At 36.8% G+C, this 25,608-nt stretch overlaps 5 protein-coding genes and 3 long non-coding RNA genes across 12 annotated transcripts; 5 read left to right on the top strand and 3 right to left on the bottom strand.

The window, feature by feature from the left end:
* Positions 1 to 1,427: 1,427 nt before the first annotated feature.
* LOC103506226 (diphthine methyl ester synthase) lies at positions 1,428 to 19,650 on the top strand. 4 transcript variants are annotated; one of them, XM_026821367.1, is made up of 7 exons: positions 1,428 to 1,660; positions 3,875 to 4,151; positions 14,482 to 14,652; positions 14,926 to 15,159; positions 15,557 to 15,677; positions 19,019 to 19,144; positions 19,452 to 19,650. In XM_026821367.1, exons 3-7 carry the CDS (start codon positions 14,515 to 14,517, stop codon positions 19,646 to 19,648), a joined length of 816 nt encoding a protein of 271 aa, XP_026677168.1. In that variant the 5' UTR covers positions 1,428 to 1,660; positions 3,875 to 4,151; positions 14,482 to 14,514; the 3' UTR covers positions 19,649 to 19,650. The 4 variants fall into 4 exon arrangements, with proteins under 4 accessions (XP_026677168.1, XP_017298279.1, XP_008468838.1 ...); XM_017442790.2 differs by having other exon boundaries at positions 1,428 to 1,590; XM_008470616.3 differs by lacking the exons at positions 1,428 to 1,660; positions 3,875 to 4,151 and adding an exon at positions 4,222 to 4,352.
* LOC103506253 (diphthine methyl ester synthase-like) lies at positions 4,272 to 7,277 on the top strand. The gene is made up of 5 exons (XM_008470638.2): positions 4,272 to 4,352; positions 4,474 to 4,542; positions 4,899 to 5,019; positions 6,646 to 6,771; positions 7,079 to 7,277. Exons 1-5 carry the CDS (start codon positions 4,272 to 4,274, stop codon positions 7,273 to 7,275), a joined length of 594 nt encoding a protein of 197 aa, XP_008468860.2. The 3' UTR covers positions 7,276 to 7,277.
* LOC108252012 (cellular nucleic acid-binding protein-like) lies at positions 7,724 to 8,477 on the top strand. Its single transcript, XM_017442773.1, has 2 exons — positions 7,724 to 7,985; positions 8,029 to 8,477. Exons 1-2 carry the CDS (start codon positions 7,724 to 7,726, stop codon positions 8,475 to 8,477), a joined length of 711 nt encoding a protein of 236 aa, XP_017298262.1.
* LOC113466176 (DNA repair protein SWI5 homolog) lies at positions 9,916 to 13,128 on the top strand. The gene is made up of 2 exons (XM_026821372.1): positions 9,916 to 10,099; positions 12,851 to 13,128. Exons 1-2 carry the CDS (start codon positions 10,097 to 10,099, stop codon positions 13,076 to 13,078), a joined length of 231 nt encoding a protein of 76 aa, XP_026677173.1. The 5' UTR covers positions 9,916 to 10,096; the 3' UTR covers positions 13,079 to 13,128.
* On the bottom strand, positions 12,657 to 13,530 carry LOC113466180. Its single transcript, XR_003390653.1, has 2 exons — positions 13,240 to 13,530; positions 12,657 to 12,695 (listed from the first exon to the last, which is right to left on the bottom strand). It is a non-coding gene; the product is annotated as an uncharacterized LOC113466180 (long non-coding RNA).
* Positions 16,021 to 17,070, bottom strand: LOC113466178. 2 transcript variants are annotated; one of them, XR_003390651.1, is made up of 3 exons: positions 16,689 to 17,070; positions 16,347 to 16,479; positions 16,021 to 16,231 (listed from the first exon to the last, which is right to left on the bottom strand). It is a non-coding gene; the product is annotated as an uncharacterized LOC113466178 (long non-coding RNA). The 2 variants fall into 2 exon arrangements; XR_003390650.1 differs by lacking the exon at positions 16,689 to 17,070 and having other exon boundaries at positions 16,347 to 16,679.
* Positions 17,290 to 20,217, bottom strand: LOC113466177. The gene is made up of 3 exons (XR_003390649.1): positions 20,189 to 20,217; positions 17,713 to 17,915; positions 17,290 to 17,507 (listed from the first exon to the last, which is right to left on the bottom strand). It is a non-coding gene; the product is annotated as an uncharacterized LOC113466177 (long non-coding RNA).
* Positions 20,218 to 20,347: 130 nt separating this feature from the next.
* LOC103506254 (liprin-beta-1) lies at positions 20,348 to 24,359 on the top strand. The gene is made up of 3 exons (XM_017442774.2): positions 20,348 to 20,354; positions 20,713 to 20,838; positions 22,117 to 24,359. The coding sequence occupies exons 1-3, from the start codon at positions 20,348 to 20,350 to the stop codon at positions 23,328 to 23,330; spliced, it is 1,347 nt and encodes a 448-aa protein (XP_017298263.1). The 3' UTR covers positions 23,331 to 24,359.
* Positions 24,360 to 25,608: the final 1,249 nt, after the last annotated feature.

A 25,608-nucleotide genomic window follows, 5' to 3' on the forward strand; every position in this document is an offset into this window, starting at 1 on the left:
TTATTTCTTCATGCAAGATTTTTCGTTTCTTTAACATTTTCGTTATTTGAATATGAACGAAATAGATCTAATCACATTTCGTCAGTAGGGGGCGTAAAACAGGTGTGTTACAAAGAAAGCAGTTATTATTTCAAGGTAAGTCGTTGACAGTTTCCAACTTTGTTTTTACAACAAGTTTTTCAATTTAAGGGAAGGTTTTTAATATAACCTAAGATCCTTGTCTAGCTCTACAAACATTTGTACTTCGTACTTTTTTGTATGATTGAGGAAGGGAATTTATAATAAACAATTGAGTATACTACAAAAGTTTCCCTTATATTTATGTTGGTTATTGTTATTTTATCTAGTTTTAAAAATTCTCAAAATAATATGTCATTGTTGTTGATCACTAAAACTTTATGTTCCATTGTGTTTGAATTCAGTTGCCAAGGATACAACCGGACGGAAATGGGCGATGGAGAAATCTGCAATATTGTACCTGAAGAATTGGAGTTTCCTTTTAACGGAAGAAATAACAAGTCACCCAAAAACGGGATACTTTCATACATCATTTATTATACATATTGTTATTATTGTATGTACTTTGTAGAAAAAGAAACATTGTTTTATTCATGTGTTTGACTGCGTTTTTATTTGGCTCTTCTTATCTCTTATTTTATACTAGTAGTAGTTCAGTGAATTGTGGAACTCGCTTAGTAAAGAGTTCAGGGCCTGGATGGATGGAGTGGGCCAACTAATGAGCAAATACTCTTTAGCTGTAAACACACTCGTAGATGCCTGATTTCATGAAAATTGATAAATCCTTACAGCCCGTTCACACTTCACGAATTTTTCTTCGTCAGAAGTTACAATTTTTCCGAATTTTTCTTCGTTGGCATGGCGAACACTAACAAAAAACACGAAAAAGACATTTGTGTCGAAGAAAAAGTCGTTTCGTGCAGTGTGCGGACGGATGAGGCACTCATTCCTTTACTTCAATGCCTGTCAGTTATACCTCTGCTTCAACACCAGTCACTCATTCCTTTACTTCAATGCCTGTCAGTTATTCCTCTGCTTCAACACCAGTCACTCATTCCTTTACTTCAAAGCCTGTCAGTTTTACTTCTGCTTCGACACCAGTCACTCATTCCTTTACTTCAATGCCTGTCAGTTATACCTCTGCTTCGACACCAGTCACTCATTCCTTTACTTCAATGCCTGTCAGTTATACCTCTGCTTCAACACCTATCACTCATTCTTCTATTTCATCATCTGTAGCATGTTCCTCAAATACTTTCCCGATACATAATATGCCTCTTCATTCTCCCAATACTAAAGCCACCTCTTTCACAAAGCTGACTATGCTAGCGCTACCTGGCGAATAAAGTTTTGAACTAAAATGGTAAACAAAATTTTACGCGCGATTTTCAAATTTTAAATCTGTTGGAATAATCGTGGAATGTGGAACAAGTGTGAAAATCTTATCAGTAATCAATTTACTTATCTCATCAGTTTATGATAAGATTATACTCAAGATATTGAAAATTTAATGTCCAACCCAAGTTTCTTAGATACCATCTTGGTCCAAGTTTTTTTCTCCTGTTGCTAATGGTAAGATTTGAAATGGACTGAGTGCACTCTCTAATGTTTAGGGTGCACTCAGCACTGGTATGGTCCCATGGTAGGTTATCCTAGCAAGCATATTATCCAGTTATCAGGTGGTCCAGTAAACTGTAGAACTTACTTGGGAAGAGGTTTCCAATAGAGCTTAAGCTTACTATAAAGATTTGATTGAGTTTCAAAACGTGATGGGCATACAAAAATTCCTCATTCACATTAAACAAGTTTCAAATTTAATCAAAATGGGGAACTGGCACAAACAAGCAGTGACCAGTGTTATTATAGGGTTAGGTTAAATGCAAGAAGGAGTTTTCACAATTGGAGCAGTGATTAGGTGTTATTATAGGGTTAGGTTAAATACAAAAAGGAGCTTTTCTTTTCCACGGACGTGACTTCTGCATAGTTACCAAAGTTATGAAAAAGCTAGTAATACTCCTAGATCCTTAGCTAATACGATCGGGAATCAGATGAACCCTACTCCAAGTCAATCACATGCAAATCTAACGTCTACAACAGAATCAAGCGATGGTGGAAAACAGACAAACACACTACTGGCATCGCTTGATGAAGATATGAAAGAATTGAAGAAACGGGAGGAAGTGTTGAAGAAGATCCTGGCTAATTTGGTAAGTATTATCTCGAAGCAACGTGAAAAGTTCAATGTTGTTTCACTGGGTCTAGCTGTGTTGACTAATGATAATGACAAGAGTTGAAAACATATCCCAACTGGTTCAGGATCGCATGACGAATCATTCTTGAAACCCCATCAAAACGTAGAGTTTGCCGGTTTAGCCCCTGTTTATCCTCAGAATAGAAGAGACTTCGGTATGTGATTGCAAAATACTAATATCCGAGACCACACTCTTATTAAAACTTAAAGTTAATCAATCTGATTGTTTGATATTTGATTTAAAATTATACAATCAAATTGATTAATCTTAATGAACTGGCATAAGAGAATATTTAAGCAAGGGTTTATACAAAAATGTGAGCAGAAAGCAAAGTCTAGCTTTCATTATGTTATTTTTATTTCTTCTTGCAAGATTTTTCGTTTCTTTAACATTTTCGTTATTTGAATATGAACAAAATAGATCTAATCACATTTCGTCAGTAGGGGGCGTAAAACAAGTGTGTTACAAAGAAAGCAGTTATTATTTCAAGGTAAGTCGTTGACAGTTTCCAACTTTGTTTTTACAACAAGTTTTTCGATTTAAGGGAAGGTTTTTAATATAACTTAAGATCCTTGTCTAGCTCTACAAACATTTGTATTTCGTACTTTTTTGTATGATTGAGGAAGAGAATTTATAATAAACAATTGAGTATACTACAAAAGTTTCCCTTATATTTATGTTGGTTATTGCTACTTTATCTAGTTTTAAAAATTCTCAAAATAATATGTCATTGTTGTTGATCATTAAAACTTTATGTTCCATTGTGTTTGAATTCAGTTGCCAAGGATACAACCGGACGGAAATGGGCGATGGAGAAATCTGCAATATTGTACCTGAAGAATTGGAGTTTCCTTTTAACGGAAGAAATAACAAGTCACCCAAAAACGGGATACTTTCATACATCATTTATTATACATATTGTTATTATTGTATGTACTTTGTAGAAAAAGAAACATTGTTTTATTCATGTGTTTGACTGCGTTTTTATTTGGCTCTTCTTATCTCTTATTTTATACTAGTAGTAGTTCAGTGAATTGTGGAACTCGCTTAGTAAAGAGTTCAGGGCCTGGATGGATGGAGTGGGCCAACTAATGAGCAAATACTCTTTAGCTGTAAACACACTCGTAGATGCCTGATTTCATGAAAATTGATAGATTATCCTAGCAAGCATATTATCCAGTTATCAGGTGGTCCAGTAAACTGTAGAACTTACTTGGGAAGAGGTTTCCAATAGAGCTTACTATAAAGATTTGATTGAGTTTCAAAACATGATGGGCATAGAAAAATTCCTCATTTACATTAAACAAGTTTCAAATTTAATCAAAATGGGGGACACCCCATTTTGAAGTTATGGTACTTGTGCAGAAGTCACGTCGGTGGAATATTGCTACCAAAGGAACTGGCACAAATAAGCAGTGACCAGTGTTATTATAGGGTTAGGTTAAATGCAAGAAGGAGTTTTCACAATTGGAGCAGTGATTAGGTGTTATTATAGGGTTAGGTTAAATACAAAAAGGAGCTTTTCTTTTCCACGGACGTGACTTCTGCATAGTTACCAAAGTTATGGAAAAAAAAGCCACATTATTTGTTTTTCTTTATTTCAGTCTGATGAAAGTAAGATCAAAGATTTACTCGAGAAAGAAAAGCTCATTGATGAAGAACTTGCTCATCTTGAACAAGCTGTCAAGATCAGAGATGTTGTTATGAGTAAACTACATGAGTATAACGATATCAAGGATGCCGCTCAAATTGTAATCGGTACTCTGGCCAATCTTCAACAAGTTACTGTTAGAAAGTTGCATGAGGACTTTGGATTGGATAGTAGTGAATGAACACAGATTGGTACCATTAGAAGTAATAGTTGACTGTCATTTTACTGAGGTAAGTAGGCTCTTGGCTCTACACTACAGCCTCACTCTCAGTCTCTGCATTCTTTAATATTTTGTCAAATTGTAATCGGTACTCTGGCCAATCTTCAACAAGTTACTGTTAGAAAGTTGCATGAGGACTTTGGATTGGATAGTAGTGAATGAACACACATTGGCACCATTAGAAGTAATAGTTGACTGTCATTTTACTGAGGTAAGTAGGCTCTTGGCTCTACACTACATTCCACTCTCTGTCTTTGTATTCTTTAATATTTTTCAAAAATATACTTTTATTCAGAACCTATTTATTAACATTTTGGTGGAGTAGCTTACAGAGTAACATCCCAACCAAGGTGGTACATAATGCTTCCATATTGAATGCAGCAGGGTGCTGCGGCTTACAAGTAAGTTCATTAGAAGAGAATTGAGATATTAATTCAAAGATAATTATGCCCAGTCTAGTTAACTTGAAGGGCAGCGCGTCTGCCTTGTAAGTGCTAGGTCGTTCTTGGAACGGCTAGCTTTCTCCTATCCTGTCTTCCTTCTCTCGATTTTGGGACGATAAGAACTTAGCAGTTACAGTTCCCTCTATTTCCTCTTTAAAAAAAGTGGCATTATTAATTAAAATAAAAACATATTCATTCAAAAAGAATTGCGAAATTAGCTCAAAGAGAATTAAAAATAATAAGAATCAATACAAGAGATCATAACTTGTGGGTAAATAATTCAAACTAACACCTGTTGCTTCCTAATTTTTCAGCTCTACAATTTCGGTGAGACAGTATCCATACCATTCTGGACCGAGTCTTGGAAACCCGATAGCTTCTATGATAAAATAGTTGAGAATAAATCCAGAGGACTACACACTTTGTGTTTATTAGGTAAGCTCTAATAGTTATTGCACTTCTTGCTGTAAAGGTATGTCTCCATTGACTGGAAACCCATATACATTATAAAAGAATTTGGTGGAATAAAAAAAAAAGTGTTGTTCTTCAGTTGTTGTAGCAAAGTAGCTGCACTGAGGGGGGTTTATTGTGTCTAGCCAAGATTACTTGGTCCGCCCTGAGCCACAGTCAACAATCGGAAATGGGCGATGGAGAAATCTGCAATATTGTACCTGAAGAATTGGAGTTTCCTTTTAACGGAAGAAATAACAAGTCACCCAAAAAACGGGATACTTTCATACATCATTAAATCATTATTATACATATTGTTATTATTGTATGTACTTACTTTGTAGAAAAAGAAACATTGTTTTATTCATGTGTTTGACTGCGTTCTTATTTGGCTCTTCTTATCTCTTATTTTATACTAGTAGTAGTTCAGTGAATTGTGGAACTCGCTTAGAAAAGAGTTCAGGGCCTGGATGGATCGAGTGGGCCAACTAATGAGCAAATACTCTTTAGCTGTAAACACACTCGTAGATGACTGATTTCATGAAAATTGACTGGATGGATCGAGTGGGCCAACTAATGAGCAAATACTCTTTAGCTGTAAACACACTCGTAGATGACTGATTTCATGAAAATTGACAAAGCCTTACAGCCCGTTCACACTTCACGAATTTTTCTTCGTCAGAAGTTACAATTTTTCCGAATTTTTCTTCGTTGGCATAGCGAACACTAACAAAAAACACGAAAAAACATTTGTGTCGAAGAAAAAGTCGTTTTGTGCAGTGTGCGAACGGACGAGGTATGCCCGTTCACACTTCACGAATTTTTCTTCGTCAGAAGTTACAATTTTTCCGAATTTTTCTTCGTTGGCATAGCGAACACTAACAAAAAGCATTTGTGTCGAAGAAAAAGTCGTTTCGTGCAGTGTGCGGACAGACGGGGTGGATGGATCGAGTGGGCCAACTAATGAGCAAATACTCTTTAGCTGTAAACACACTCGTAGATGACTGATTTCATGAAAATTGACAAACCCTTACAGCCCGTTCACACTTCACGAATTTTTCTTCGTCAGAAGTTACAATTTTTGCGAATTTTTCTTCGTTGGCATAGCGAACACTAACAAAAAACACGAAAAAACATTTGTGTCGAAGAAAAAGTCGTTTCCTGCAGTGTGCGGACGGACGAGGTACTAATTTACATCTGATGTGTAATTGATTACTAATTTACATCTGATGTCTAATTGATTCATTTCAGGAAAGAGGTTCACACTCAGATAATATCGAGCACGAAGAAACCTAAGCCTCCACCCGCTGCTGAGATCTCCCCCACCCCTGTGCTCAATAGCCAGCCTGAACCTCCCACCTACACACCTGTCCCTCCTGCACCTCCCAATCCATTCTTCCCTGGACCTCCACCACAGGGTGCCCCCCAGTTCATGCCTCCCAATCAATTCCCCACGGGGCCACAACCAGGCCCCTACCCGTCCCACAGCAGATATTTTTCAGTAGGTTCCATCAGCTGAACTGCTTTGTATTTTAGCAAAATGGCTCTGTAACGTCAACCCTAATTATAATTAGTGTTTGTAGCTATTTGTCATCTATTTCATATTCTCAGATATTCAAGTGAAGGAGCCCACACTGGAAAGTCTTACTAAGAAAACACGCCAGTACCTACCACCCAGGTTTATGAGTGTGAGTCAGGCAGCACAACAACTTGTAGAAATCACCAAAACTAAACCAGGTAAGTACCTACTTCTATCCAACATTATTCAAATGGGAGTTTGCCTTTTTCCAACTAGTTTTTCAAGAGTTTTGATAGAGGGAACTGTACAAACAGAGGTCCTATCGTCCTGATATCGAAGAGAAGGGGACATGATAGGAGAGAGCCAGCCGTTCCAAGAACAAAACTTATCTGTATAGGATAAAGTTCGCCTCCGGGCGGGAATCGACCCCGCGACTTGGCGTTTATGAGGCAGACGCGCTACCTTCCAAGCTAATTAGGCACATTCTGTGTTAATATTTGTTTTTTTCTCTCCCCTATGCTTCAGGTCTAAGTACTGCTGATCTGGCTGTAGGTATTGCACGTGTAGGTTCCGAAACTCAACACATTGTTGCCACATCTCTCTCTGACATGACGGAAACTAACATGGGGAAACCTCTACATTCACTTATCATCGTGGGAAATATACACCCTGTTGAATCAGAGTTCCTCGCGCAATATTCTACTCAGGAACTCACTGGCTGAGACACACGTCAAGCTCTTGTTAAGAGTTTTAAGGAACTGTATGTAATCAAAGAAATAAGGAGGACAGGATGGGAGGAAGCCAGCCGTTCCGAGAACGAACCTATCTTGAATAAAGTTCGCTCCGGACGGGAATCGAACCCGCGACTTAGTGCTTAGAAGGCAGGCGCGGCGCGACTTTAGGTAGACTAGCGTGTTTTATGCATTCAAGATTTTCAAAATGAATTTTCGAGAACGAACCTATCTTGGATAAAGTTCGCTCCGGACGGGAATCGAACCCGCGACTTAGTGCTTAGAAGGCAGGCGCGGCGCGACTTGTGCTTAGAAGGCAGGCGCGGCGAGACTTTAGGTTGACTGGCGTGTTTTATGCATTCAAGATTTTCAAAATGAATTTGACACACGTTTGATTGTTCTCTTCTAATTTTGTAGAGATTTACATTTGGCAATGAGGATGACATCTGAAGTCCTAGAGGTGCCTGATGTTCACTTGCCCACAGCCATGGTGATAGAAGAAACTATAGCTACAGAGTTGCCTCTCGATGTTCACATTCAGGAACCAGATTCATGCCAAGAAGTTTCTACAGTGGAGGAGGAACCCAAGTTACACAAACCACTGGACATTTCTGAAATCATCTGTTACAGATGTGCTCACAAGGGGCACTATATGCACTCGTGTCCAATGAAGAAACCTAAGCTGCTGGAAGCCTCTCGATGTTCACATTCAGGAACCAGATTCATGCCAAGAAGTTTCTACAGTGGAGGAGGAACCCAAGTTACACAAACCACTGGACAGTTCTGAAATCATATGTTACAGATGTGCTCACAAGGGGCACTATATGCCCTCATGTCCAATGAAGAAACCTAAGCTGCTGGAAGAGATACCCAAAGTACAGAAAATTTCACCGCGTGATAAATCTAAAAAGTGTTATAAGTGTTCTCAGAAAGGGCATTATGCCAATCAATGTAGTAAGGTGTTAGTAGAGCAGATACCCAAAGTAAAGAAAACTTTACCGCGTGATAAATCTAAAATCAAGTGTTACAAATGCTCTCAGAAAGGGCATTATGCCAATCAATGTAGTAGCGTGTTAATAGAGCAGATACCCAAAAAGAAAACCTTACCACGGGATAAATCTAAAATCAAGTGTTACAAATGCTCTCAGAAAGGGCATTATGCCAATCAATGTATCAGTACAAACTACAGATAGAAAACTTTACCACGTGATAAATCTAAAATCAAGTGTTACAAATGCTCTCAGAAAGGGCACTATGCCAATCAATGTAGTAGGGTGTTAGTAGAGCAGATACCCAAAAAGAAAACCTTACCACGGGATAAATCTAAAATCAAGTGTTACAAATGCTCTCAGAAAGGGCACTATGCCAATCAATGTATCAGTACAAACTACAGATAGTATGAAGTGAAATATTAATATCTAGAGGGTTGGATGGAAGAGAATGCCTAGGGTATTAATCCAGCCTCTTAGTTGGAATAATATACAGACCTACCTACCTATTATTTATTTGGATTTTACATTTTATTTCCTTTTGTCAAATTTTGTCTTTTTTTTTAAAAAATAAACAGATATAACATGAAAATAATATTTATTTTTACTCTCCTTATCCTAGTTATCATGGAGAGTAGCGCGTCTGCCTTGAAGGCGCTAATTCACGGGTTCGATTCCCGCCTGGAGCAGAGATTTATCCTAAACAGATGTATACCAAAGGTTCGTTCTCGGAACGGCTGGCTTTCTCCTATATTATCTTCCGTCTAACATCAATTTAGGGACGATAGTCCTATCATAAGGTCCCTGTATTTGGCAAAAATAATGAGTATTTTTATAGGTAACATGAAAATTATGACGTAATAATTTTGGCTTCACTTTAGCTTTATCCACCACTCTAACCTGCCCGCCTGGAGCAGAGATTTATCCTAAACAGATGTATACCAAAGGTTCGTTCTCGGAACGGCTGGCTTTCTCCTATATTATCTTCCGTTTAACATCAATGTAGGGACGATAGTCCTATCATAAGTCATAAGGTCCCTGTATTTGGCAAAAATAATGAAGATTATTTTTATAGGTAACATGAAAATTATGACGTAATAATTTTGGCTTCACTTTAGCTTTATCCACCACTCTCTAACCTCCTAGTTTTTGATCATTTGATCAATAGGGGTATTTTATTTATGTGAAATGGAAATTTTTCCTAATCCAAAATATTCCACTGTGGTCACTTTTTTTATCCCCACCACAGTGCTTTTTGTTCTGGATAATAAAATGCAAAGTCAGCTGATTTCTTCTTCCATTTGCTAGTTCAAATGCTAATAATAAAAAAAAGTGGATTTGTTGGAAAAAAAAGATGGCGACAAAAGGATACAAGTTTTTTTCTCTTCCAACAGAGGTGAAAAATTTTTCACTCAAATCCAAAAATATCCAAAAGAAAAGGAGGGGAAGTGAATAATAAAATACAAAAAATGGACGAAATGGAAAAATTTTCACTTTTTTCCAACGTTGCCACAAAATAAAATACGCGTATTGCCACAAAATAAAATACGCGTAATGCTAGCGCTACCTGGCGAATAAAGTTTTGAACTAAAATGGTAAACAAAATTTTACGCGCGATTTTCAAATTTTAAATCTGTTGGAAGTTGGAATAAATCGTGGCATGTGGAACAAGTGTGAAAATCTTATCACTTATCAGTAATTCAGTAATCAATTTACTTATCTCATCAGTGTCGATAAGATTATACTCAAGATATTGAAAATTTCATGTCCAACCCAAGTTTCTTAGATACCATCTTGGTCCAAGTTTTTTTCTCCTGTTGCTAATGGTAAGATTTGAAATGAACTGATAGCAATCTCTAGTGTTTAGGGTGCACTCAGCACTGGCAACAGGCATTGACTAAAATTATTTATTGATAAAAGCTATCATTTCCATCTCTAATTAATACCATTTTCTCACATATAAATAATTGAAGAATCATAATCATACCTAATATGTATAGCGGAATGTTAAAAAAGAAATATTTTCAAGTTGAAATAAATGAGATGTTAAATTGAAACGACTAAGCTCCTCTTTTTCTCTGAGCACTGAAATCTTGGCCGTTGAAAAGATAAGGGGGTTACACGAATTTTGGGGCATACTGTAGATACATACATTATATGCCAACATCTAAAGCTATGTACAAAATAGTAAAGGAGGGAGAGAGAGGAGACACAATATTCTCTCTCTCTCTCTCTCTCTCTCTCTCTCTCTCTCTCTCTCTCTCTCTCTCTCTCTCTCTCTCTCTCTCTCTACTCATGCTTCTTTTCTTGCTTCGTTGTTTCTATTTCTTCAGGTTTCTTGTATAATGGTAATGTTAAAATAAATTGTCACTTTTGTTCTGAGAATAAAGAATCAATTATCAGATTTTTGTAATCAAATATACAAACTGTCAGGGTTTATGTCACTATACAAACTGCCAGGGTTTATGTCACTATACAAACTGTCAGGGTTTATGTCACTATACAATCTGTCAGGGTTTATGTCACTATACAAACTGTCAGGGTTTATGTCACCATACAAACTGTCAGGGTTTATGTCACTATACAAACTGTCAGGGTTTATGTCACTACACAAACTGTCAAAAGAAAAGGAGGGGAAGTGAATAATAAAATACAAAAAATGGACGAAATGGAAAAATTTTCACTTTTTTCAGGGTTTATGTCACTATACAAACTGTCAGGGTTTATGTCACTATACAAACTGTCAGGGTTTATGTCACTATACAAACTGTCAGGGTTTTCAGTGACGGGGGTTTTACCCTCCATACGGTGACAACCTCACACAGCCTGATGGGGTTCGGAAGAGGCCAGTAGCACGCGATTGCCAAGATGGTCACCCATCCAGATATAAACCACGCGCTACGTTGCTTAACTTCAGTGATCTACTGGGAACTAGCCATCAACACTGGCAAACCTCGAAATTCGCACTTGAAACTCAAGAGGTTTGATAGAGAGAACTGTAACTGCTATTATCGTCCCGAAATCGAAGAGAGAAGGAAGACAGGATAGGAGAAAGCCAGCCATTCCGAGAACGAACCTTATCTGTTTAGCATAAAATTCGCCCCAGGCGGAAATCGAACCCGCGACCTAGCGCTTACAAACTCAAATTGAACCATCAACTGTGAAGAAAAAAGAAAAAAACACTTGATTTTATTGTAACATTTAATTTATTGGTAACTCAAAGGAGAATTTATAATACAAAATAAATGCATACATTGTATAAAGGAAATATAAGACAGAACAAGTTATGTACATAATAGACATTCTAGAATAGCGCCAATAGAAAACGTTGTACAGATTTTCTTGTTATTCATTTACATATTAGCTAAAAAAAAATCAATCGATTTCACTGTGGACAAATCTACTAGCCACCATTCTATCAAATAGAAATATTCAACACAAACACATGCAAATATAGCAACATCCACAACACAAAGTATAACTTGATACATGAAGCCTTTAAATATAAAGCAATCCAAATCCATTGTACAAAATTACAACGCTTCCTAATAATATGAGAAGAATTCTAAGCTCATCTCAAAACTAGAGAGTGAATAGGAGGAATTGTGTACATATCTTGAACCATGAAGAATGAATTTCGAAGTCAATAAAGTAACGGAAGTTGTGGTTAAAGTTTTGGGTGAAGAAAATAAGTTTTAGAACAATCACAACCTATCGGAAAAACTTTTTAGGATATTGTCCCATTTGAAATATTAGACAAAGTTTGCCTCATAGCATCGAACTTAGGACCATGGGTCCCCGAGACATTGTCCAATGGCTACTGAACATCCTCTACTGTTATTGTGCTATCATGAACTTGATATTCTTTGCTGTAGCTATCACTCTGATATCAATGATATTTGGATTCCTATATCGTCTCAAGATAATGACTATACTGTTTAGTGAACTGCTGCTACCTAGCGGGGACTGGATTGGTAGAATTACTGAGGCCATGAGGAATACCAAGTGTAAACAAGCGTAACACAGTACATGAGCTTCAACAGATATGTAATGTATTATTCTATTGGAAATGACCGAGATCTTACTCAAACACTGAACGATGTCAACAGGCATTATCGTCTCAAGATAATGACTATACTGTTTAGTGAACTGCTGCTACCTAGCGGGGACTGGATTGGTAGAATTACTGAGGCCATGAGGAGGAATACCAAGTATAAACAAGCGTAACACAGTACATGAGCTTAAACAGATATGTAATGTATTATTCTATTGGAAATGGCCGAGATCTTACTCAAACACTGAACGATGTCAACAGGCAGTTATTTATTGATAACTAAAATTATTTATTGATAAAGCTATCATTTCCATCTCTAATTAATAACATTTTCTCACATATAAATAATTGAAGAATCATAATCATACCTAAAATGTATAGCGGAATGTTAAAAAAGAAATATTTTCAAGTTGAAATAAATGAGATGTTAAATTGAAACGACTAAGCTCAAGCTCCTCTTTTTCTCTGAGCACTGAAATCTTGACCGTTGAAAAGATAGAGGGGGTACAGGAATTTATTTCAGTCTGATGAAAGTAAGATCAAAGATTTACTCGAGAAAGAAAAGCTCATTGATGAAGAACTTGCTCATCTTGAACAAGCTGTCGAGATCAGAGATGTTGTTATGAGTAAACTACATGAGTATAACGATATCAAGGATGCCACTCAAATTGTAATCGGTACTCTGGCCAATCTTCAACAAGTTACCGTTAGAAAGTTGCATGAGGACTTTGGATTGGATAGTAGTGAATGAACACAGATTGGTACCATTAGAAGTAATAGTAGACTGTCATTTTACTGAGGTAAGGCTCTACACTACAGCCTCACTCTCTGTCTCTGCATTCTTTAATATTTTTTCAAAAATATACTTTTATTCAGAACCTAGTTATTAACAGTTTGTTGCCATAATCATACCTAATATGTATAGCGGAATGTTAAAAAAGAAATATTTTCAAGTTGAAATAAATGAGATGTTAAATTGAAACGACTAAACTCCTCTTTTTCTCTGAGCACTGAAATCTTGGCCGTTGAAAAGATAAAGGGGGTACAGGGATTCTGGGGCATACTGTAGATACATACATTATATGTCAACATCTAAAGCTATGTACAAAATAGTAAAGGAGAAGGAGGAGACACAATATAATGGAATATGTATAAAATAGTATACAATAAAGTTACACGTTGTCTAAAATGTCTACACTAATAGAAATAGAGACACAATATAATGGAATATGTATAAAATAGTATACAATAAAGTTACACGTTGTCTAAAATGTCTACACTAATAGAAATAAAATAATTTATCACAGAAATATGAATATGAAACATACACCTTAACCATATAAATATTACAAGTGCATGAATTTACGAAAACTTTTATACGTAAAATAATTTATCACAGAAATATGAATATGAAACATACACCTTAACCATATAAATATTACAAGTGCATGAATTTACGAAAACTTTTAAACTTTTACATAATTACATATTGGAGAAAAAATTCAATGGAATGACTTTTATTCGAGATACATAGCGAATATGAAAACCGGACATTTACGCATTATTTATTACAAGTGCATGAATTTACGAAAACTTTTATATGTACGTACATAATTGCATATTGGAGAAAAAATTCAATGGAATGACTTTTATTGGAGATACACAGCTGATTTCTTTGCTCTGTGTTAACTTTGCGATTAGAAATAAACACTTGCACCTTCTCAAAATTCATGCACTTTACAGGAGTACAGGAGACATTCACAAAAATACAATACATAATAAAATATTACCAATAAGAATGAAGATTATTATAAAATTCTAAAGAACAGATCAAAATTGTATGCATTTTCCTTTCCGAATTTCCCCTCTTCTGAAGCTCGTTTCCCCTCTTTTGACATGATAACGCCTGTACTAAACCATGGGAAATCCAACATGACGCGACATTGGAATCGGTTCGTTTCCAAAGGAAAATACACCTTATGAATATGTTGTTTCTTACGGTCCAACGATGGTCTATTTCTGGAAGTAATTGTTTTTGTCAAAAATATACTTTTATTCAGAACCTAGTTATTAACATTTTGTTGGAGTAGCTATCAATGTCAGTGACCTGCTGGGAACTGGTGCATTCAACTGTAGAGTATCTTTTTCTTTCAGGTTTGATACCTATTCTACAGCAAACCAATCACAATGTTCTATGTTGTGGGACTAGGATTGGGTGATGTAAAAGACATCACTGTCAAAGGCCTGGAGATTGTAAAGAAATGTGATCGAGTATATTTAGAGGCATACACTTCCATCCTGATTGATGATATTATTGATGACATGGTGAGTAAGATAAAGTCACTGTGACCTGATTAAAGCTGTAATTGCTCAAGGTTCAAGTCCTAAGTGTGAGAAGATATACCTCTTCAAGGCTAGTTCAACATCAAATATGTGTAATCAATTGAATTTCTTATTTATTTATATTTTTCTTACACCTGGGATTCATACCTAGATATAGAAAAAGTAATGATAGTTTTATTCCCCCCTTCCTCCTCCCTGAGATACCATTTTTCCACCCAGCTACTGTCAATATACGTAACATTGTTCACATTACAGAAGTCATTCTACGGCAAGGACATAATCATAGCAGATCGGGAGATGGTTGAGTCAGCAAGTGATGTCATTCTACACAATGCTGATGTAGAGGATGTAGCTCTACTGGTAGTAGGAGACCCATATGGAGCTACCACACATACTGATCTAGTACTGAGAGCTAGACAGAGTAACATCCCAACCAAGGTGGTACATAATGCTTCCATATTGAATGCAGCAGGGTGCTGCGGCTTACAAGTAAGTTCATTAGAAAATTGAGATATTAATTCAAAGATAATTATGGCCAGCATAGTTAGCTTGAAGGGTAGCGCGTCTGCCTTGTAAGCGCTAGGTCGCAGGTTCGATTCCCGCGGATTTTATTCCTAACAGATAACGTTTGTTCTCGGAACGGCTGGCTTTCTCCTATCCTGTCTTCCTTCTCTCAATTTTGGGACGATAAGAACTTAGCAGTTACAGTTCCCTCTATTAAACCTCTTTAATAAAGTGGCATTATTAATAAAATAAAAACATATTCATTCAGAAAGAATTGCGAAATTAGCTCAAAGAGAATTAAAAATAATAAGAATCAATACAAGAGATCATAACTTGTGGGTAAATAATTCAAACTAACACCTGTGGCTTCCTAATTTTTCAGCTCTACAATTTCGGCGAGACAGTATCCATACCATTCTGGACTGAGTCTTGGAAACCCGATAGCTTCTATGATAAAATAGTTGAGAATAAATCCAGAGGACTACACACTTTATGTTTATTAGGTAAGCTCTAATAGTTATTGCACTTCTTGCTGTAAAGGTATGTCTCCATCGACTGGAAACCCATATACATTATAAAAGAATTTGGTGGAATAAAAAGGTGTTGTTCTTCAGTTGTTGTAGCGGTGAAGTAGCTGCACTGAGGGGGGTTTATTGTCTCTAGCCAAGATTACTTGGTCCGCCCTGAACCACAGTCAACAAGCATGAGGACCAGTGCTTTTCCTTTGAAGCATGATCAACCCTTTGTAACCTCCAGCTAGCCAGGCTGGTTAGGATTTGGCTGCTCTGGTCCCTATTTATAGTCCCACAGCGATACACAGCTGATTTCTTTGCTCTGTGTTAACTTTGCGATTAGAAATAAACACTTGCACCTTCTCAAATTCATGCACTTTACAGGAGACATTCACAAAAATACAATACATAATAAAATATTACGAATAAGAATGAAGATTATTATAAAATTCTAAAGAACAGATCAAAATTCTATGCATTTTCCTTGCCGAATTTCCCCTCTTCTGAAGCTCGTTTCCCCTCTTTTGACATGATAACGCCTGTACCTACCATTTTGTACTTTATGATTTAAATAAAGTGGTGCAATATTAAACTGTTGAGATAATGGGACTACATGTCCTAATTCGACAGTCTAAATAAAGCACTAATATCTAATAATACTAAACCATGGGAAATCCAAGATGACGCGACATCGGAATCGGTTCGTTTCCAAAGGAAAATACACCTTATGAATATGTTGTTTCTTACGGTCCAATGATGGTCTATTTCTGGAAGCAATTTTAACACTTTGTACCTACTTCGCATTTCGCAAATATTTTGACGTCAAAATTACATCACATTTTAAAAGAATGGTTTTACAATGCTTTTCCTCTGCAATTGAAGTCACATCTTTTGCGAAGTTAGAAATGTAAAGTAAGAACTTCTTTCTGGACCAAGGATCAGGTTTGAAATAGTAATATAAACTTTCAACATGAGGGAATGATTTCTATAAGATTATAATACCTACTTCGCATTTCGCAAATATTTTGACGTCAAAATTACATCACATTTTAAAAGAATGGTTTTACAATGCTTTTCCTCTGCAATTCACGTCACATCTTTTGCGAAGTGCGAAATGTAAAATAAGAACTTCTTTCTGGACCAAGGGGCAGGTTTGAAATAGTAATATAAACTTTCAACATGAGGGAAAATGATTTCTATAATTAAAGGTAAAAGTTCACATCTACCCGCAATGTATGACTGATGGTCTTTCGTTCATACATAGCAAATCCGTACGAATACAAATGTATAAATGTCGTACGATGCTGATTATGCTGAGATTCGTACGTCTACGAAAAATTGGAAATTAAAATACCAAAACACAAAGTTCAAGGCCGGCCATCTATGTGAGAGCCTACGATGCTGATTATGCTGAGATTCGTACGTCTACGAAAAATTGGAAATTAAAATACCAAAACACAAAGTTCAAGGCCGGCCATCTATTTGAGAGCCTGTTCTTAATTGTCGTTCGGAAAAAAAAAATCTTGTGTGTAATGGGAAGTCTCATTTAAATTACATTACATTGTCATGAGTTTCACCCGATTTTTTTTCCGAATGTCCTGTAAGGCAATACAATTTAAATGAGAGTGTTCCCAGTACACACGACACGATTTTTTTCCGAATGACAAGTGGGGACAGGCTCTTACGCATTACCGGAAATGTTTACTTGCACAGGCATACCTGCGCAAGTAAACTCTGACTTGTATGTCCGGCCTTACTCCGGGAATCAAATCATACGTATAGGATACTATTACCCTCAAATCACTCTATCACAGTGTATACCTAATGCTTTAGGTATAGGGGATGACGCCTTACACTCTATCACATGAGAGTGCTAATATCTCTGACTTGTATGTCCGGCCTTACTCCGGGAATCAAATCATACGTATAGGATACTATTACCCTCAAATCACTCTATCACAGTGTATAGTATACCTAATGTATTAGCTATAGGGGATGACGCCTTACACTCTATCACAGTGTATACCTACATATGTATTAGGTATATGGGATGACGCCTTACACTCTATCATATGAGAGTGCTAATAATGAGATCAGTATAGATAGCCACAGCATACCAGCGCCTAGTGAGGTACCAGCACAACGTAATGTATCCCTATGATAAGATTCAGAGCTTGGGATCTTGCTGAGAGGCTGCTTGCAATACTCGCCATTGGCTTTGAAATAGTCCTGAGGGAAGAGAGAAATGTACGGAGGATTAGAGAAAACGTCTTAAAAAAAAGTTGAATAGAGGGAACTGTAACTGCTACAAGGTCTTATCGTCTCGAAATCAAAGAGAGAAGGAAGACAGGTAGGAGAAAGCCTGCCGTTCCGAAAACGAATCTTATCCCCGTTCAGGATAAAATCCGCCCCGGACGGGAATCGAACCCACGACCTAGCGGTTACAAGACAGACGCGCTACCCTCCAAGCGAACTATGCTGGGGTAGAAAATTGATTTTTGATACGACTTTATTAGTAAAAGGTAATCCTCCTTTTTTTGCGTTTAACGTAACCCTATAGTAACACTGGTCACTGCTCATTTGTGGCAGCCCCTTTTTGTAGCGATTTTCCATTGACGTGACTTCTAAACGAGTATATGTCACTATACAAACTGTCAGGGTTTATGTCACTATACAAACTGTCAGGGTTTATGTCAGCTTGCTAAAGAAATAGCAAAGGTTGAGTGCGAAGGGAATCCTCGTATTTTTTTTATTTATTTATTATTATTTTTTTGAGCCAAAATCAAATGTCAGCCCAAAGCAATCACCCCAGGGATGACAGAGAGGCTGACAAAAAACGCCAACCCTGTCCGTCTAAACACGGGAAAAGGCGAAGATAAAGATATTTTAGATTACAGTGTTGTCGATACTTACAATAATATGTAGTCGTCCACTCTGACACTTGTACTCATAACATCCACTACCCCAGTGTTGCCATTGCCTCACTTGACGACAAGATCTCTCCTCCCACATCTGATTCGTATGATCAAAACACTTGGAATTGTTACCATACACTTCCAGAGCAAAGTTCTTGTCTGGATCTGTGGGGGAACAAGAGAGATGCTGAGGACCAGTGCTTTTCCTTTGAAGCATGATCAACCCTTTGTAACCTCCAGCTAGCCAGGCTGGTTAGGATTTGGCTGCTCTGGTCTCAATTTATAGTCCCACAGCAGATATTTTTCAGTAGGTTCCATCAGCTGAGCTGCTTTGTATTTTAGCAAAATGGCTCTGTAACGTCAACCCTAATTATAATTAGTGTTTGTAGCTATTTGTCATATATTTCATATTCTCAGATATTCAAGTGAAGGAGCCCACACTGGAAAGTCTTACTAAGAAAACACGCCAGTACCTACCACCCAGGTTTATGAGTGTGAGTCAGGCAGCACAACAACTTGTAGAAATCACCAAAACCAAACCAGGTAAGTACCTACTTCTATCCAATATTATTCAAATGGGAGTTTGCCTTTTTCCAACTAGTTTTTCAAGAGTTTTGATAGAGGGAACTGTACAAACAGAGGTCTTATCGTCCTGATATCGAAGAGAAGGGGACATGATAGGAGAGAGCCAGCCGTTCCAAGAACAAAACTTATCTGTCTAGGATAAAGTTCGCCTCCGGGCGGGAATCGACCCCGCGACTTGGCGTTTATGAGGCAGACGCGCTACCTTCCAAGCTAATTAGGCACATTCTGTGTTAATATTTGTTTTTTTCTCTCCCCTATGCTTCAGGTCTAAGTACTGCTGATCTGGCTGTAGGTATTGCACGTGTAGGTTCCGAAACTCAACACATTGTAGCCACTTCTCTCTCTAACATGACGGAAACCGACATGGGGAAACCTCTACATTCACTTATCATCGTGGGAAACATACACCCTGTTGAATCAGAGTTCCTGGCGCAATATTCTACTCAGGAACTCACTGGCTGAGACACACTGTATATTGTACTTGAAATAAAACAATTTGCTGAGAGGCTGCTTGCAATACTCGCCATTGGCTTTGAAATAGTCCTGAGGGAAGAGAGAAATGTACGGAGGATTAGAGAAAACGTTCTTAAAAAAAGTTGAATAGAGGGAACTGTAACTGTTAAGGTCTTATCGTCCCGAAAGCGAAGAGAGAAGGAAGACAGGTAGGAGAAAGCCAGCCGTTCCGAGAACGAACCTTATCCCCGTTCAGGATAAAATCCGCCCCGGACGGGAATCGAACCCACGACCTAGCTCTTACAAGGCAGACGAGCTACCCTCCAAGCGAACTAGGTTGGGGTAGAAAATTTAATTTTGATACGACTTTATTAGTAAAAGGTAATCCTCCTTTTTTGCGTTTAACCTAACCCTATAGTAACACTGGTAACTGCTCATTTGTGGCAGCTCCTTTTTGTAGCGATTTTCCATTGACGTGACTTCTAAATAAGTACCAAAAAAAGGTAATAAAATAATATAAAATGAAGATGAAATGAAATATCCTCTTACCTGGCAAAGTTGTTCACATGGTGGGCATAGACTTGACTAGGACTCGAACCACCAACCTCCAGATCCGAAGTCCACGGCGCTAACCACTACACCACTGAGGTTGGTTTCCAGAATCAATAGATTTGATGAAAGGATGAAACTAGTGGTTGATGAGTAGCTATGACATGTAAATGCGCATAGCGACCGGTGCCAGCATGGTAGGTAAACATTGGTTGTTAGGATTATTGAGATACTAATGGGAAAAATCCTACAATGCTGCAGTGAGCACCAAAGTTGTGACATAATAACACAAAGAAATTGCATTTACATTTATAAGTAATAATAAACACGGTTGGTCCAGTGGTAACGCGCTTGCTTGCCATGCAGAAGGTCCCGGGTTCGAATCCCACCATGTCCCACAGCAGATATTTTTCAGTAGGTTCCATCAGCTGAACTGCTTTGTATTTTAGCAAAATGGCTCTGTAACGTCAACCCTAATTACAATTAGTGTTTGTAGCTATTTGTCATCTATTTCATATTTTCAGATATTCAAGTGAAGGAGCCCACACTGGAAAGTCTTACTAAGAAAACACGCCAGTACCTACCACCCAGGTTTATGAGTGTGAGTCAGGCAGCACAACAACTTGTAGAAATCACCAAAACCAAACCAGGTAAGTACCTACTTCTATCCAACATTATTCAAATGAGAGTTTGCCTTTTTCCAACTAGTTTTTCAAGAGTTTTGATAGAGGGAACTGTACAAACAGAGGTCTTATGGTCCTGATATTGAAGAGAAGGGGACATGATAGGAGAGAGTCAGCCGTTCCAAGAACAAAACTTATCCCTTATGGGAAAAATCCTACAATGCTGCAGTGAGCACCAAAGTTGTGACATAATAACACAAAGAAATTGCATTTACATTTACATTTTCATATATTCAAAAACATACTTCTTCTGAAAAGCTGAAAAAAACCTGCCATATGAAAGTGGACAAACAGCACTTAGTGTCAAAACTTAGATGGGTATGGGGTCTGAAAGCTTCAAAAAAATTTTGGAGAAAAAAAAAAGACAAAAAAAATTACATTGCAGCAAAGAAAAAAACTCACTTGTTTGGAGGTACAGTAGCAATGTAGAGTTTTTTGTAAACTTGGGTACCATTATTGACAGTGCAAACACATTTGCACCTTGCATCTTCATAACTAGAATGCACCTAAAACAAAGCATTCAAAATGTTTTCTCAAATAAATGAGGATTAAATTGCACATCTCTGCTGGGATTGAACCTGTGCCCTGCTGTTTACCAGGTGATCATCTTGACCATGACCAGTGTTTAGACTGTGGGAGTAAAGGGACTTTACAGTCTCATTCTGGCAGTATAAGCAGGAAAGCAGGGCATATTCTATTCTATGCTGAGGCAGGTGTATGTTAGAGACCTGTAATGATTAGTACTTGTCATTTCAAGGTTTTCTGGGCCAAGGAAGTCCAAAGTTCATCTGCAGTTTTTCTGGGAAACTAGAATGAAATTTACTTGGTTTAAAATAAAAAGTGGTAAGATAAGGCATTTGGGAGTTTCCCCTGCGAGTCCCTATGTCAACTCATACATTTCAAAAGTAAGTGCATAAACTTGGGTTCCATTATTGACAGTGCAAACACACTTGCACCTTGCATCTTCATAACTAGAATGTACCTAAAACAAAGCATTCAAAATGTTTTCTCAAATAAATGAGGATTAAACTGCACATCTCTGCTGGGATTGAACCTGGGCCCTGCTGTTTACCGTAATGATTAGTACCTACTTGTCATTTCAAGCTTTTCTGGGCCAAGGAAGTCCAAAGATCATCTGCAATTTTTCTGGGAAACTAGAATGAAATTTACTTGGTTTAAAATAAAAAGTGGTAAGATAAGGCATTTGGGAGTTCCCTATGTCAACTCATACATATCAAAAGTAAGTGCATGCCACTCCAAATTCTAGCCCTGCTGCCAATGTTAACCAATTCTCTAGCTTGCCAAGACAATCCTCAGCACAAAGAAGTCATCTGTTGGATCAAATTTCACCAATCCCTCCTGTAAATTCAGCTCCTAATAAATCACTAGTGGATGCTGACAGAAGTAATTCAGCACCTGATTTGGCTGATAGAGAAGCTAATGCTTCTCTTGATAGCACTGGTGGCTTTGTCAGAGGTGGATTTATCAGAGGAACAGTTACACCATGTACTTTGTACAGTCAATACAAACAAAGGACAGATGTTAAGAATGAAAAAATACCATTTCAAGATTGGCCTGTAGACACCATCCTTGCATGGCTAGCTGAGATGGGTCTAAGTGATCAGTCTCTTGTAAATGCCAAGAAGTGGGTCAAGTCAAGTGTAACACTTCTCAATTCTACAAATGGAGAGATAGAAAAAAATCTTGAAATAAAAAATCCATTACTCAGAAAGAAATTACACTTGGCTTTACTAAGTAAGAAAGGATGTACAGATGAGTTACTAATACATGCAGGCAAGATGGATGTTCATGGAGTTTTACAGTGGCTTGATGATATTGGTCTAGTCCAGTATAAGCAAATTTTTTCAAAAAATTCTATTGATGGACGTATGTTACACAGATTGACTACTCATGATTTGAATGCATTACACATCAATAATGAATATCACATCTACAGTTTACGTTCTGGTATAAGATTGCTTAGAAAGTGTAATTTCAATCAAAGCTGCTTTGTACGCAGAGAATTTCTTGATGAACCAATGACACCAGAACATATTGCTTGCTGGACTGTACACAGAGTTATGCAATGGCTTGAAGGTGTTGACTTATCAGAATATGCATCACACCTCAGAGCCTCAGGAGTACATGGAGCTTTCTTGATTTATGAACCAAAATTCAATGCAGAATTGTTGGCTACAGTGTTAGCTATACCATTAGATAGAACTCTGTTACGCAGGCACTTAAATGCTAAATTCAAGCAACTTTTGGGTCCAGAAATAATGCATGAAAAAAGAATTGTTGAGAGTAGACCTGACTATGCTCCTCTGTCCACAACATCCAAAGCTAAATTTGCTATCAAAATGAATTTAAATATTTTCAAGAAGACACACAAATATGAAATAGAGAGTGAAGATTTCATTGCTCCTATTGAAGGCCAACCTCTTTCATTACCACAGTAAACATCTTATCTTTCCCAAAGACCTCACAATTTAAACTGCTATAAATAGAACAATGTACCTACTAACTCATAGGGAGCCAAATCTAGACCTCTTGACTTTATCCTTCAATTTTAATATTCAACTCTTTGTGTTTATTTTGTCTTAAAAGTAGATTAGCAAAGTTTCATCATTAATCATTGGAAATTAAATATTATGAATGTTCTTCCTTTCTTAATTAATTATGAATTGGGATTTATTCTCTGTATGACAATAAGTAACCTGAGATAAGCCAAATTATTGTTATTTTTAAGTTTCATATACCTTGTCAGTATCTGTTTTTTGCTTATTGTATGTGCTGTAGTATTTTTATAAGGTGCTGGGGGGAGGGGAGTTAATACCTATTTTATTATTACTATTTTATGTCATGTTTTATCATGTTTTTGCATTTATGATAGGTACATACTACGGATTTATATAAGTTGTGTTTATGAAATTGCTTAGTAGGTAGTAGGTATATTATTAAAAAAAACATCAATTTTTTTTTTAAAGCTGGTAAAATGAGGTGGTACACCCTAGCTTCATTGTACTATTCATTCTTGACCATATTGATTGTTTCTCTTTTTGTATGTACTCAATTCAGGCTTATTGTGAATTTTAAATTGGGTAATTTTACTACCAATGTATGTTTTATGTGTGTGTGTAACCTTTACTAGGGGCCTTCTTGTTTAAATAATTTCTGACAATCAAACTTCCAAGATAGAAGAACACATCTATTTTTATTAGCCAGCATTTAATTCTATCTATATTTTATTTTTATAATATATATATATTTTTTTTTCTGAAATACAAAATTACAATAAGTATTCTATATTTTTACATCTAGTTTCCTCAAACTATAAGTGTTTTCACTTTTCAATATTGTATTTCAAGTTTACATAGGACTGTGCTTGAAGAGTTAACATCATTTGCTTGGTCTCTTCTCTTTCACCTATATCTCTCACTCACAAATATTGAGACCTTGTTAAATTATTAATAAAATACAAATAAAAATAACCATATAATTAATAATAAAAACAATAAATATAGAAGTATACCTACTTATGGGTAAGGGGAAATAAAAAAGGATGTTCATTAGTTTCACTTGAGTATCATACCAAACAATACACAGACATTCATATCAGGGGAGTCTGTACAGAGTAACAAAGTGTATACTGTATACTATTCATCACTATTGAAGAATCATCAGTAAGTAAGTTGTACTATTGGCTTTCCATCCATTCCTCAAGGGACTAGTCCACTAGTTGTAATATTATGTATTAACAGACTAATCTACTAATTTGCCAACCTAGTAAGCTTGGAGGGTAGCGCATCTGCCTTGTAAGCGCTAGGTCGCGGGTTCGATTCCCGCCCAGGGCGTATTTTATCCTGGACGAATAGGGTTCTTGGAACAGCTGGCTTTCTCCTACCCTGTCCTCTCTTCACTTTTGGGACGATAACACCTTAGCAGTTACAGTTCCCTCTATCAAACCTCTTGAAAACCTATTAGAAAATTGGCTTTTTGATTGCTGGTTGCTACTTGTTTACATAGCTCTTCAATTTAGTATAGGAAGAGTGAAAGCTATTAGAAAATTGGCTTTTTGATTGCTGGTTGCTACTTGTTTACATAGCTCTTCAATTTAGTATAGGAAGAGTGAAAGAAGTAAACATCTTATCTTTCCCAAAGACCTCACAATTTAAACTACTATTAGAAAATTGGCTTTTTGATTGCTGGTTGCTACTTGTTTACGTAGCTCTTCAATTTAGTATAGGAAGAGTGAAAGAAAAAAAATAATAATAGGTATAAACTTGATTGAATTTTCTATAAATAGAACAATGTACCTACTAACTCATAGGGAGCCAAATCTAGACCTCTTGACTTTATCCTTCAATTTTAATATTCAACTCTTTGTGTTTATTTTGTCTTAAAAGTAGATTAGCAATGTTTCATCATTAATCATTGGAAATTAAATACTATGAATGTTCTTCCTTTCTTAATTAATTATGAATTGGGATTTATTCTCTGTATGACAATAAGTAACCTGAGATAAGCCAAATTATTGTTATTTTTAAGTTTCATATACCTTGTCAGTATCTGTTTTTTGCTTATTGTATGTGCTGTAGTATTTTTATAAGGTGCTGGGGGGAGGGGAGTTAATACCTATTTTATTATTACTATTTTATGTCATGTTTTATAATTGTATGTGCTGTAGTATTTTTATAAGGTGCTGGGGGGAAGGGAGTTAATACCTATTTTATTATT

The sequence above is a fragment of the Diaphorina citri genome, unplaced genomic scaffold (assembly GCF_000475195.1).
Source record: "Diaphorina citri unplaced genomic scaffold, Diaci psyllid genome assembly version 1.1 scaffold224, whole genome shotgun sequence".
Classification (NCBI taxonomy): domain Eukaryota; kingdom Metazoa; phylum Arthropoda; class Insecta; order Hemiptera; family Psyllidae; genus Diaphorina; species Diaphorina citri.